Source organism: Salmo trutta, chromosome 8, assembly GCF_901001165.1.
Source record: "Salmo trutta chromosome 8, fSalTru1.1, whole genome shotgun sequence".
NCBI classification, from domain to species: Eukaryota; Metazoa; Chordata; class Actinopteri; order Salmoniformes; family Salmonidae; genus Salmo; species Salmo trutta.
The window spans coordinates 22,097,596-22,110,538 of NC_042964.1; the positions used below are offsets into that span (position 1 = coordinate 22,097,596).

Below are 12,943 nucleotides of genomic sequence, written 5' to 3' on the forward strand. Positions count from 1 at the left end.
GAGACAAAGATTAATTGTATGGTTTTCCTTTAGCTTATAAACATTTTGGATGGTGATAAGTCAGTGAAGTTACAGAGAGGGTAGAGTGGTCTGGAGTAAGAGAATGACCATGCTGCAGATTATTATACCCAGCATCAGGAACCCGTCCCTGGGTAGATACTTGGTCCTGTTGGGGGTCCAGGTTGGTCCTCTGGGGCTGGGGGGGACTACAGGGAGAGAGATACTCATGAAACACACAGATTATATTTTACTGTATGAAAAGCAACCTAGTTGAAAGACAGGTGTACCTGTGAGAATATTCTGTTACAACAAGATCCTGTAATGAGAAATGCATATTATAATACTGTTTTAAACTTTTGTAATTAGACATTTTTATCCTAAACATTAATGAAAAAGTTAAATGAGAAATTATAAAAGTCTCACCTTTGGCTTTTTTATATTGACACAGCAGTACCAGGAGAATGGCCAGTAGAACACCAGCAACAACCAGGCCCACAACCACTCCTACTAGGACTGATGTAGAGGGTCCAGGAGTTACGCCTGGAGAGAGAACAGCAAATCACTATCAGACTCTGAGGTAGTTGTAGAAAATAAATAAAGTAGTGGACAAAGCAAAACATTACTACACATTTCTACACAGACATGTGAACACACACAACATCATTCACAGTGATAGTGACAGGATCACTGATGATTGATGATATGGATCTGGACTGGATCTCTCCCTGACACCAGTAGAGACACTGGTCAGACTCAGCAGCTCTACTGATGGTGAAGGTGGCTCATGTTTTAGTGTGTCTGTCAGACAAGGTCACTACTTTCTTAGTGTTGTCTTTGTACCATGTATAGCTCCAGCCACTGTCAGACCCCACTGAACATGTCAGAGTTACTGTCTTTCCAGTGTATGCAGGGTTTGGATTTACGGTCATTGTAATTTCAGGAAGAGGTAAGAAAACAAAGACCAAAATGTCAAATCTGATGCATGCTTGGTCATTTAAAATATTTTTTCTGTTGCAGTTAAGTTTTGTTGAAAGTTGAGTTTACATACTGTAGGGGTATGTTGACTCCATTCAGTTAGAATTTACAGTGTTTACAGTACGGTATTTACATTAACCAACCTTGGATCAGAATTCAGAAAGTCCAGATATTGATTGAAGATAAATAATGAACTCATCAGTGACGTTGATGTGGAGAGATAAGCTGAGATATGAATTTTGGTGCGGTCTTGTCCTTGTCCCCTCGCACTGGTACTGACCAGCCTGGTCAGAGAGAGAGATGGTGATGGTTTTACTGGTCTGACCTGAAATCTGTTCTTTATTTATAAACCAGTGGTAAGTCCAGCCTGTGAAGTCTGTCACAATGCAGCTTCTATCAGATACAGAGGTACCGTACTCTGGAATTCTTATCTTCACATTGTCAAAACCTCATCATCCCTCAATAACTTCAAGCGCAGACTGGGGGTCAGCCTGATGAACCAAACTACCCAATAATCCCCTTCATGTAGCCTAACTCTCACTCACACACACAAACATATAATCAAATATGTTTTGTCTTGTTTACTGAATATATTATGTACACTTATAATTAATATGCTTTGTTTAACTGATTTAACAAACATTTTTTTTTTTTACTTATATTTGTGGTGGTGTTTTTCATATCAGCCATTTTGGGCTTCTAACCTCAATAAATAAAAGACAGATAGACAGTGTTGGCCTCCCCTCAAACTGTTGCTAAGTGGCAAGCCTAGACAGCTAACCTTAGTTGTCCCCCCCCTCCCCCTAAAAACACAGAGTGTAGTTTAATTTTGCTTCACATCATTACATTTTGAAAACATGAATCCATAGTTTTTTTTTACTATTTACCTTGTAGTGTGTAGAGTTTACATTTACATTACATTTACATTTCAGTCATTTAGCAGACGCTCTTATCCAGAGCGACTTACAGCAGTGAATGCATACATTTCATACATTTTTTCTCCATACTGGTCCCCCATGGGAATCAAACCCACAACCCTGGCATTGCAAACACCATGCTCTAACAACTGAGCTACATGGGACTCTACATTGCAGATGAGCTGTCATCAATGACCTTGGACCACAGAAGGTATTTGCACTGGTGACAGACAATGCTGCAAACATGAAGGCTGCTTGGTCTAAAGTGGAGGAGTCCTACCCTCACATCACACCCATTGGCTGAGCTGCGCATGCATTGAATCTGCTCCTCAAGGACATCATGGCACTGAAAACAATGGATACACTCTACAAGAGAGCCAGGGAAATGGTTAGGCATGTGAAGGGTCATCAAGTTATAGCAGCAATCTACCTCTCCAAGCAAAGTGAGAAGAATAAGAGCACCACATTGAAGCTGCAATGCAACACCCGTTGGGGTGGTGTTGTCATCATGTTTAACAGTCTCCTGGAGGGGAAGGAGTCTCTCCAAAAAAATGGCCATATCACAGTCTGCCGATATGGACAGCCCCATCAAGAGGATCCTCCTGGATGATGTATTTTGGAAGAGAGTGGTAAGCAGCCTGAAACTCCTGAAACATATAGCAGTAGCCATTGCGCGGATTGAGGGAAACAATGCCATCCTGTCTGATGTTCAGACTTGCAGATGTAAGAGAAGAAATCCATACTGCCCTGCCCACTTTACTGTTGCTCCAAGCAGAGGAAACTGCAGTTCTGAAATACATCAAAAAGCATGAAGACTTCTGCCTGAAGCCCATACACGCCGCAGCGTACATGTATGCTGCCAAGAGCGTCCTGTCTGGTGCAGAGATCAACAAGGCCTATGGTGTCATCACTACAGTGTCTCGCCACCTTGGCCTGGATGAGGGCAAGGTTCTTGGCAGTCTGGTGAAAGCAAGGGCTTTGGGATGGAGATGCAATATGGCAGTCGTGCCAACATATCTCATCAGCCACCTGGTGGAAGGGACTTTGTGGATCTGAGGCTCTTTCCCCTGTTGCTTCCATTATCCTCCAAATCCCACCAACAGCCGCCGCCTCAGAGCGCAACTGGTCCTTGTTTGGAAACACACACAACAAAGCACGCAACAGGCTGACCAATACATGGGTTGAAAAATTGGTGGCCATCCAGGCAAATTTGAGGCTTTTTGAGCCTGACAATGAGCCATCCTCAACAAGGTTGGAAAGTGACAGTGAAGATGAGCCCTCAGAGTCTGATGTTCAAGAGGTGGACATTGAGGAGGTCAAGGGAGAAGACATGGAAGCCTGAGAGGAAGACAACCAAAGCTTTAGTTTCATTTTAAAGATGTATGTTGAAAATGTTTTTGGGAGATGCGATGGATCATTGGGGATCATTCAATATTCCATTTGTCTTGTTGTTCATCCAGTGAAGAGTCAACTCATTTAATTAAAGTTCAATTCGTAACACATTTTATTTTTATTTATATTGGAAGGATTTAATAATTTGCAATTATGTCTACATATGATAAGTTAAAAGGTTTATGTTTGTCTCGGTAAATATATCCAATGCAAAAAACATGTACATTTAAATGGTATTAATATTAATTTGCATATTCCCGTTAATTCCCAAGGAAAGTATCCACCTCTGAATATTCCCCATAATGTGCAACTCTAGACACACCTACTCATTCAAGGTTTTTCTTATTTTTTTTTTACCATTTTCTACATTGTAGAATAATAGTGAAGACATCAAAACTATGAATTAACACATATGGAATCATGTTGTAACCAACAACAACAAAAAGTTCAACAAATCAAAATATATATATATTTTTTGATTCTTCAAAGTAGCCACCCTTTGCCTTGACAGCTTTGCACACTCTTGGCATTCTCTCAACCAAAATCCACCAACGCTACACATAGTTTGAGACGCTGTATGAAGAAACAAGGTAAACATCTGGGGTTTCTTATCGCCCCCTTCAGGACAGACCTGTAACTACTCCACATTCTTGAGGAACACAATATAGAAACTAAGATGTGATTGGTAACATAGCAACAACATAACCCCTCAGTCTACTGGGTCTGTCCCCTTATTCCTTCCTCTCTCTATGTCATCATATTAGTTTATATTATATGTTTCTCAGGCTCATGCTACAACCTGATTAAAAGCTGTAGTGACCAACAACTCCATTACTCTGCAGTCGGTAAACACAGTGTAACCAAACAACGTCATCATCAGTTACCACATTTATTGTGCATATATGACATACTTCATATTCTATGAATGAAACATATTCTTGTCCAATAAAGGAAATAGTTAGCTAACAATATTCAAAATACAGAGAAATACATGAATCATCATCATCGCAGAGTTGCACATAAAGTGTACTCCATTCTAAGCCTCTGGCAAGTCTTCCGGACCCCTACAGTTCCTGTGGCTGTGACACGAATGGGGCTTTGACAGAATTAGAAAGGTACAGATGCTTAAAGAGAAACAGAAAAAATAGCATCTGATGTCATGTTCATCTCTACACAACTTCCTCTTACTGTAAAAGTAAATGGAAACATCAGCACGGTGGTCTTTCTGTGGGAGGAAGAGAGAACTATAGTATATATCAGAGAAAGAAACTTAGTGGGTAAAACATAGTTGTACAAAAAGTGAAGTCAATATTGCATTTATCATACCTGGTCATGTTCACATGTTCAGTACAATCTTTAATGTTACTAAGAGAGGTGTCAAAGGTTTGACGTCATGGCATGTTTATCATTTGGTTTATGTTGTAGCTATTTGGAGGTCAACTGCATGTAGATGTTCTTGAGTTACAATCTGTCAACTGTTCAAAGTAATAACCCAGGAAAGTAGTGATCGATCGAATGTAAAAGAGAAATGAATAAGTGAACTATTTGTAAGTCGCTCTGGATAAGAGCGTCTGCTAAATGACTTAAATGTAATGTAAATGTAACTACAGAAAATGTATGCTGAAAGAACATTGTCATTCTTCTCTCTGAAAAGGACAGAAATCCCTGCACAATTTTTCATGTGTACTCATCAGCCCAGGTTTTTGCGATATGAATTACAACCAATTCTCTATGTGACTCTCTCTGATCAAGGTGGGAAAAGACAGCTTCACACAGTGCCTTCCTTCACAAACCCACACTGCTAAATTTGAAGAGAGCAAACCATGACCCCTCAACTATGACAAACAAATTACCTAATGTGAAGTTCCTCAGCCTTTTAATTTCATACACTTTGCACTGGAAAAAGTCAAACTTAACCAATTGCTTATTTAGCGTTATTATGCAAGTTGAGTGGACTTAAAAATGACAAAAATTTGAGCCAAAGTGTTAGAATCTTTAATCAACAAACTCTGCTTGAAGTCAGTTGTATTTGAACAAGCTTGTTGAGTAAAATACAAAAGGAATCTTTGCTCAAAACAACTCAGAACAACACCAATCATCATCATTATCATTATTCCAGCATGATCTCTTGCAGGTTGATTTTCAGAATAGTTTGTTTCAATACCTGTGTATTTGTATGTACTATGATTGGTTGATTAATCTTATGCTACACAAACATAGATAACATAGATCTTTCTAAACTAATCCTATCTGTTACTAGTTGGACTTATTTCACACATTACTGATATGTTTGTTCCAGTTCATATGATTTAGATAGTCTCAATAATCAATCTTCTCTACCCCAGCAATCATTCTGAATGCAGGTTGTGTGTAACTGGAAGTTTAAATTGTTGGATATCCTAACTTTGGCTGGATTCCAATAGAAATGACACATCCCTTTGCAAGCCGGCATAATTTGACTAAACCAGGAGTTTCAGACCAGTGTGTTAGGGTATAACTAGGCCCTCAGGGGCTTTATGATATATGTAATGTGTTGTCATAATGAGTTAAATTTTAAAGATAACATATCCACTTAGACATTCACTTGGTGAAGGCTACAGTACTGAAAACCATTCAATACAACAATCGTGTCTCTGTCGCTAACAAATACAGTCGTGAGTGGTAATTACAATTCACTCTAAATGCAAGGCACTCAAGGTATGCAAATAAGGTAGAATCATTTGTTTTTCTCTGAACAGCATATTTTTTTAGAATGAACTGAATTCCATCTGGTTATTGGGACAGACATGAATGCCATTTTGGACATGCGGACAAATCAAATAAGACCATCTACAATCAAAACGCAACCAAGGCTCCTCAGCAAATACTCTCTGATTACAACTTCATTGATGCCTGGCGAGCACATAATCCTAACGCAAAAAAGAGTACACTTTCTATTCACAGGCATAAATCAACCTCACTAATCAATGTCATACTATTAACTAAAACTATTTTCTTTAATCTAGAAAATAGAAATTCGACATATGGGCTTGTCTGATCACCACGCCTTCTACAGCCTATTACACATTACCGAATCTTCTAATTGTATCTAGGCCTTCAAAGAAAGGTATAAGGCCTTATGACATACTGTATATATGACAATCATCAAAGGGAGAAGGAAATAAAGCAAATAGTGTAGGTTGTAATGAAATTTAACAGTAACATCTAGGCCTATCTACAGAATATACACGTGTAAGATGCAGAGGATGCAGAGGGTTACATATCTATGGAAGGCCCAGCCTATGACCACATCCTGTTCAGCTCACAGTACTTTCTGGTAGGGAGAGGAGGGTGTCTTCTGGAAGTCCAAATGTAATCTTGTCATACAGAGTCTACAGCTACATGTGACAGATAATCAAGAAGAAACTATTTCAGCATCAAGAAAGGTAGTGACTAATCTCAAAGTAGACTACATAGTCTTCCATTCAACCACAGACATTTTACCATTATGACCATTTATATCTTACCTTGTTCAATCTTGGGATAACCAGATCATTGACAGTTTCATAGATGGATATTGGGTATACCTGACTATTTGATCTTGTCTGGAATCAAAATACAGCCCATTACAATACAGTACATACAGCTTCCACACATTCAGATACATAATAACGACAATACATACTTACATCTCTAATTCTTGTGTTGTCCATAATATCAGCATATATTGCGTTATCAGTTTGATCTGCTGTGTTTTATAAGAACAAAATATCAACCAATCAGAAACATTTTATACAGGATATCAACAAACATACCCAGGAATTAATGAGGGGTCTCACTCTTTTTCTCATTTCTAGCAAATCCCCCCCAAAAATCATATCAGCTGAAGAATACTTCTAGAACAACCTGAAATGTCACTTTAAGTATAGCTGAGGCCCCTAAGCTGTACATACCTGTGTTACTTCGGCCCCTGCAGTAGCACACTGCCACTGCTACAGTGAGGATCATCACCACAGCTCCTCCTACTGATACTCCGATGTAGATGGTAAACCACACCAGTCCTGTCACATAATGTACAACACACATGATTAGACTATACAATATGATAAAGACTAAATGGCTCTATATCATATACATCCAATGTAATCACATGCATTACATATTATATTTGACAACATAAGCATATAAGCACACTGAAAGTGTATGGAAGGGATTATCATGATATCTAGGTACCTGGGGTGGTTGTGTCATTAATACACTTTACTGTCGTAGAGGCAGTTTTCCAACTGACTAGGTTGGAGGCGTTGCACTTTACGCTGATGTTTAACTCTGCTGGTGTGAGAGAGAAGTAAATCTGCTGGGCGTCCCCGTACATCTCATTGTCTCTCTCCCAGGTGTAGGTAATGTTGGGGTAGCAGGACACGTTGCACACCAGCTGTACCGTACAGGAGTGGTTGGCCAATAGCTTGATGTCTGTCTGGATCGCCACCTTGGATATAGGCTCTAACCAACCAGGAGAGAGACAGAGACTCATAATCAGTCTTCTAAATGAATCCCACCACAGCCATACCACCAGGAGAAAGACTTGAAAATGTGATGGATATTTAACAAAGCATGGTGAGTAAGGTCAGTATATAACCACAAAAGCTGTGTTATAGTTTAAAGATCATCAGCCATCGTTATGGATATAAATAACAATGATATCAAAATAGGATGCAAAAATGGTGACAACAGCCTACCGTGGACCTTCAGAGTGATGGTCTTACTGCCAATCTGACCTTTGTCCCCTTCACCTGTAAGTAGAAAATCCCCTGAGTCTTGCAGTGTCAGTTCTCTGACTGTTAAACTGAAGTTTTTGGTGTTCATCTTTAATCTCCCCTCAAACTGGGATCCAGGTGAATATACAACTTCTGAGTTGAATTCTGCAATATCCTTTCCCATATACTTCCACACCAAGGATTTGAAATGTCCCCTCTCTAAGTCTGCCAGCAGCTCCACGGAGTCCCCAACTCTCTTGTTGATGATCAGAGGAACACCTACACCTAAAACACACAAATACACACGTTATTCTGACATCAATCAATGGTTGCACACTATATTACAGTGATCTTATTACTGTGTATTTATTCATATAAGTACGATGTAGCAAGTTTTGTAATTACTCATTGTTACACTGTAATACTTGTTACAGTGTGCCTACGTGAGTAATTACACAATAATAAACTGCAATGCAGAGTCTTGCCTAATCAATAATGGATTTGGTTTTATATAGCACATTTCCAGGTTTCATTTATGCTGTACGTGGCACTTTTCATATTTTCACATTATGTCTTTATGTATCTGAGTGTGTGGGTCCTTTTTGACTTCATTAAAGTCCCATCCTCCCCCACATTCAGTAGAACAGGATGAGATGACAGGAAAAGAGAAGTGGAGGTGGATCTGATAACCTCTCCTCAGCTCACAAGTACAAATCCCACCGTTTACTGTGTAATTATTCACCAGAAATGCATGCAACATTATAATTACATATCAGTCTGAAGTAATGTTTTATTAACCCTTACAAAACAAATGTCAGTCATGAATTAAGACAAAAATACAGTTACAGTTCATTGAAGTATTTAAGACATATCTGCAGTTATCCTAGTCTGACAATGTTATGTAATAGAAACAATAATTTGATACAGTCCCATATCGCCTTAAGTTTAATGAGTGACAGCCATTAGGCACAGGGTCGTAAGATCTGTTGGGTTCTAGAAGTACTGCAACAGCTGCTGACTCAACCACACCATTGGAACTCATTCAAAACAGCAGAATCACTTCATCATGATATGTTCCTGAATATAGGTATTGTGTAGGTGTTATCACACATTAATAAAGCAAACACTTCGAGATATCCAACCAATCACTGATGACTAGGCATTCTACTGGCAACACACACCATGTAAAGACCAACAACGAAGTTAGAGAAAGAAACGGTTTTCCTTTCTTTATCATGCAAGCAAGCACATGCAATAGATCCTGTTTGGGGATGATTCTTCCCTCTTCGTTTCACATTAGAATAAGGAGACCGTTGAAAAGACCCTAAGCAGCTAACTGACTAAAGTCAGTAAGTGTTTATCCATTTAGGCAAGACAGAATGTATCCTGTTTGGTTCCAAACACAAAGTGAAAAACTCTCCAACTTCTCGGTCAAGTTCAATGGTGTAGCGATGAAGGAAAAATGCTCTGTTACATACATTGGGATGTGAACTGGACCAACACATGACATGCGAACTTGTGGCTCTGAAGGCCATCAGGGGTGTTCACTCCAGGACAAAGTTCCTGGATAGAGACACTTTGAGGACCCTGGCAACATCTCTGATACAGTGCCACTATGCTTGTATCTCATGGTGCAGAAGCGTAACAAAAAATCTGAAGGACAAACTTCAAACGGCCCAAAACAAACTAATGACAATTATACTCAAGCTCAGCCATAGAGACGCACGTTGGTCCTAATCATTTCAGGGAACTGAACTGGCTTCCAGTTGATCTGATGGTGGAGCAGATTAAACTGTTGATGGTTTTAAAGTGATACATGACCTTTCCCCCAGTTTCATTAGACTCTCATAGCCATCACACCAGAGCCAGTGTTGCCAATATGAGACCACAGCTCTATAGTAGCATGGCTGGAAAAAGCACTTTCCTTAACACAGGTACAGAGGAATGAAATGGTGTACCAACCATATAAAATCTATCAATAAGCTAGGGAGTTTTAAGATAAACCTTAAGACATGGTTTATGGGTAAAATGCTTCAAAACTGCTTAAGTCTAATTGTTTCAATGAACGTTACTTGGTAATCTATTTTATTCCTTTTACGGTTTCCTCCCTATTGATAAGATGTATTTGAGATATGTTTTGTTTTCATGTTATCTTGTGTATATTTTTGTTTTCATATATTTTCAAGAGGACCGCAATGGGGATATGTTTTTAAACAAGTGTCATCCTCATTGATGGTTGTATTGCAGTTGTATTGTGTTTAAAATGTTCAAATAAATAAAAATAGTTACAAAACTTACCATAGTGGAAGATGGAGACTAGGAGAAGTAGTGTTCCGTGTTTGGAGAAGAAGAAGAACGGACCACCAGACATCTCTTTAAGGCGTTGACTGTTTCCTCTGGCTGTATGTTCTTATCACTGGCACTGATAGCTAGCAGTTGACTAACCAAAACACACAGAGAAGAAAGAGGAGAGAGGAGAAAGATAAGAGACTTGCTTTTGAGGGCTATTGTTCTATTTAATTACTACTGTAAGTTAGTTGAAAAGGAAGTCACATTCTATTGTTGCTCTCTGAAAATAACCCTTCACTCAGCTTGAGCGTTAGAAGATGAGGTGTGGGTGTGTTTGGGGTCTGTCACTGTGTTGATCAGTCTGATGGTGGTGGTTTTGGAGCATGTTTCCTAGCTGCTGCTGGTTGTGTGGTTAATGGTCGTGGTGTTTCACAGATACCGGTAGCTTTGTTACTTTATGGGCAGACCACTCAATCTTTCAGAGAAATAGGGAGATAGGGGGCTCGGGACTAAAGAGAGAAAGACAGAACGATATTGAGACAGAGACAGCGAGGAAGAAAGACAGAGGGGAGAGAGAGCAAAAATGTCATAACAGTGTCTGCAGTTTCATCTTGGCTTCATATGCCTGCAGAAGTGTTTGCATGACTTATTCCGCATTCTCATAGGTCAGTGTGGCTGAGGGACATGAAACACTTTTTGAGAGGAAGTGATACAGTACCAGTACCAACCAGCTCCTCAGAACTCCAGCAGAGTATATCACATCATTAAACTGAGAAGAACTGTTATTTTCAGGCACACTCTTCCCCCAAAAGTCGTTCTGAAAATCTCAATGGGTCTTCAGCTGATGGGGTACGGCTTTTGAACTTTGCTCATGGTGCATTTATGTTATATTCAAGATTCAATGGGTACATATGATTAAGTCAATAGCAGAATGTTCCTTTAAATCACACATTGTGGAGCATATTATCTATACTAGGCTAAAAGGACCAAATTAGGTTGTATGGAAAAGTTGATGACAATATCCATTTACTGTAAGAAAGCACTAATTCCATCTGGTGGGTAAAAGACAGTTTATTAAGGAAGTACAATGCAAAGATATTGTAAAAGTACAGGCTATTAGAAGAAAACATGAATAATACTTACAATATTTTGGAAATTCATATACAAATATGTTATTCTATCATCTGAACGACAGACATAATAAATCAAATATAATACATTTTAATACATTTACAACAAAACAATATAATTCAATACACGACAAGTAGACAATTTCTGTAGCTGCAGATAAGATCCATCATTATTACACCATATAATTAAACAAAGCTGTTACATTAATACACTATTAAACCTTAACTAAATATATTTGTTGGTAAGTAAATCAATAAAAAAAATCCTTAATGTACACGATTGTATTGAGTTTTAGTGTGTATGCATGGCTGGGTGTGTGTTTGCGTGCATTGAACATGCATAATCCATGTTAAAGGGTTCCATCTGCTCCTCCTTTGATGGTGTCCCTGCCTCCCTCCAGCCATCCATCCCTCCCTACCTCCCTCCCTCAAGGACATGCAACATGTCACCACACAAAGTTGTTTAGGACATGCAGTCAAACAAACTCTTAAGAATCAAACAAAGATACATACTTTAAATAAATACATTATACTTTGATATCAGAGCATTAGTTCCTTATTAGTACCATATTAAATATCAATAGCATATGGCTATTATTCTTACCGGGGATATTCCAGGCTTCATTGAGAATAGACTGAATCTGCCTCAGGTAGGGTTGCAGTTTCTTTAAGGGCTCAGGATAACACAGTAATATAACAGTTATATACAGAATAATATACAGCTAGTCAATATGGGGTCAAAGAGGTGTGAGGTTATGATAGGGGGAATATGGGGGGATGGATGTCCAGTCTTACCTGTCTTCTTGGCTTTGGCCTTCTGTTTAAGGTCAACCTCAGCATAGGTCACATCAACAGGCCCAGTTGCTGCTATTTTTTGGTTGTTGAAATTTCCAGTCAACAACTTAAGGAATTAGTTCATTGCATATTATGCTTCTTCATCAAAACGCCAAAATCACAAATTTAGATTTGACTGACTGCCAACCTGTTAAATGGGTCTTACCTGTGGCATTCCCTGTCTTGACCTCAGAGTAGACTGGATTTTATTTTGGATCAGCTGTTTTTTTTAAGGGAGGAGAAGCAACTCCAATGTAAGTTTGTATTTAAAAAAAAAAATGTTTTACAAATGTTTAAGGTGTATCAACACACCCAGGTTCTACAAAGATACAGGTGTCCTTCCTAACTCAGTTGCCGGAGAGGAAGGAAACCGCTCAGAGATTTCACCATGAGGCCAATGGTGACTTTAAAACAGTTTTATGGCTATAATAGGAGAAAACTGAGGATGGATCAACATTGTAGTTACTCCACAACACTAACCTAAATTACAGAGTGAAAAGGAAGAATAAAAATATTCCAAAATATGCACATCTGCAATAAGGCAAATCCAACTCAACACATCAGAGTAACACTCTTTATATTTTCAAGCATGGTGGTGGCTGCATCATTTTTATGGGTATGCTTGTCATCGGCAAAGACTAGGGAGTTTTAGATTAAAAAGAAACGAAAT

The 12,943-nt window shown here is 38.9% G+C and overlaps 1 protein-coding gene across 2 annotated transcripts; it reads right to left on the bottom strand.

Moving 5' to 3' along the window:
- Nucleotides 1–5,256: 5,256 nt before the first annotated feature.
- Nucleotides 5,257–10,636, bottom strand: LOC115198487 (natural killer cell receptor 2B4-like). Of its 2 annotated transcripts, XM_029760460.1 has the most exons (7): nucleotides 10,319–10,636; nucleotides 8,003–8,305; nucleotides 7,497–7,766; nucleotides 7,217–7,324; nucleotides 6,953–7,011; nucleotides 6,791–6,868; nucleotides 5,257–6,661 (listed from the first exon to the last, which is right to left on the bottom strand). In XM_029760460.1, the coding sequence occupies exons 1-7, from the start codon at nucleotides 10,389–10,391 to the stop codon at nucleotides 6,656–6,658; spliced, it is 897 nt and encodes a 298-aa protein (XP_029616320.1). In that variant the 5' UTR covers nucleotides 10,392–10,636; the 3' UTR covers nucleotides 5,257–6,655. The 2 variants fall into 2 exon arrangements, with proteins under 2 accessions (XP_029616320.1, XP_029616319.1); XM_029760459.1 differs by lacking the exon at nucleotides 5,257–6,661 and having other exon boundaries at nucleotides 6,680–6,868.
- Nucleotides 10,637–12,943: the final 2,307 nt, after the last annotated feature.

Excerpts from the sequence above, each read along its gene's own strand:
- LOC115198487 (XM_029760459.1), bottom strand. The coding sequence starts at position 10,391 with ATGTCTGGTGGTCCGTTCTTCTTCTTCTCCAAACACGGAACACTACTT. Across the intron at positions 7,767-8,002 it reads CATCACTCTGAAGGTCCACG|AGCCTATATCCAAGGTGGCG; the intron begins GTAGGCTGTTGT and ends CTGGTTGGTTAG. Across the intron at positions 7,325-7,496 it reads TAATGACACAACCACCCCAG|GACTGGTGTGGTTTACCATC; the intron begins GTACCTAGATAT and ends ATTATGTGACAG.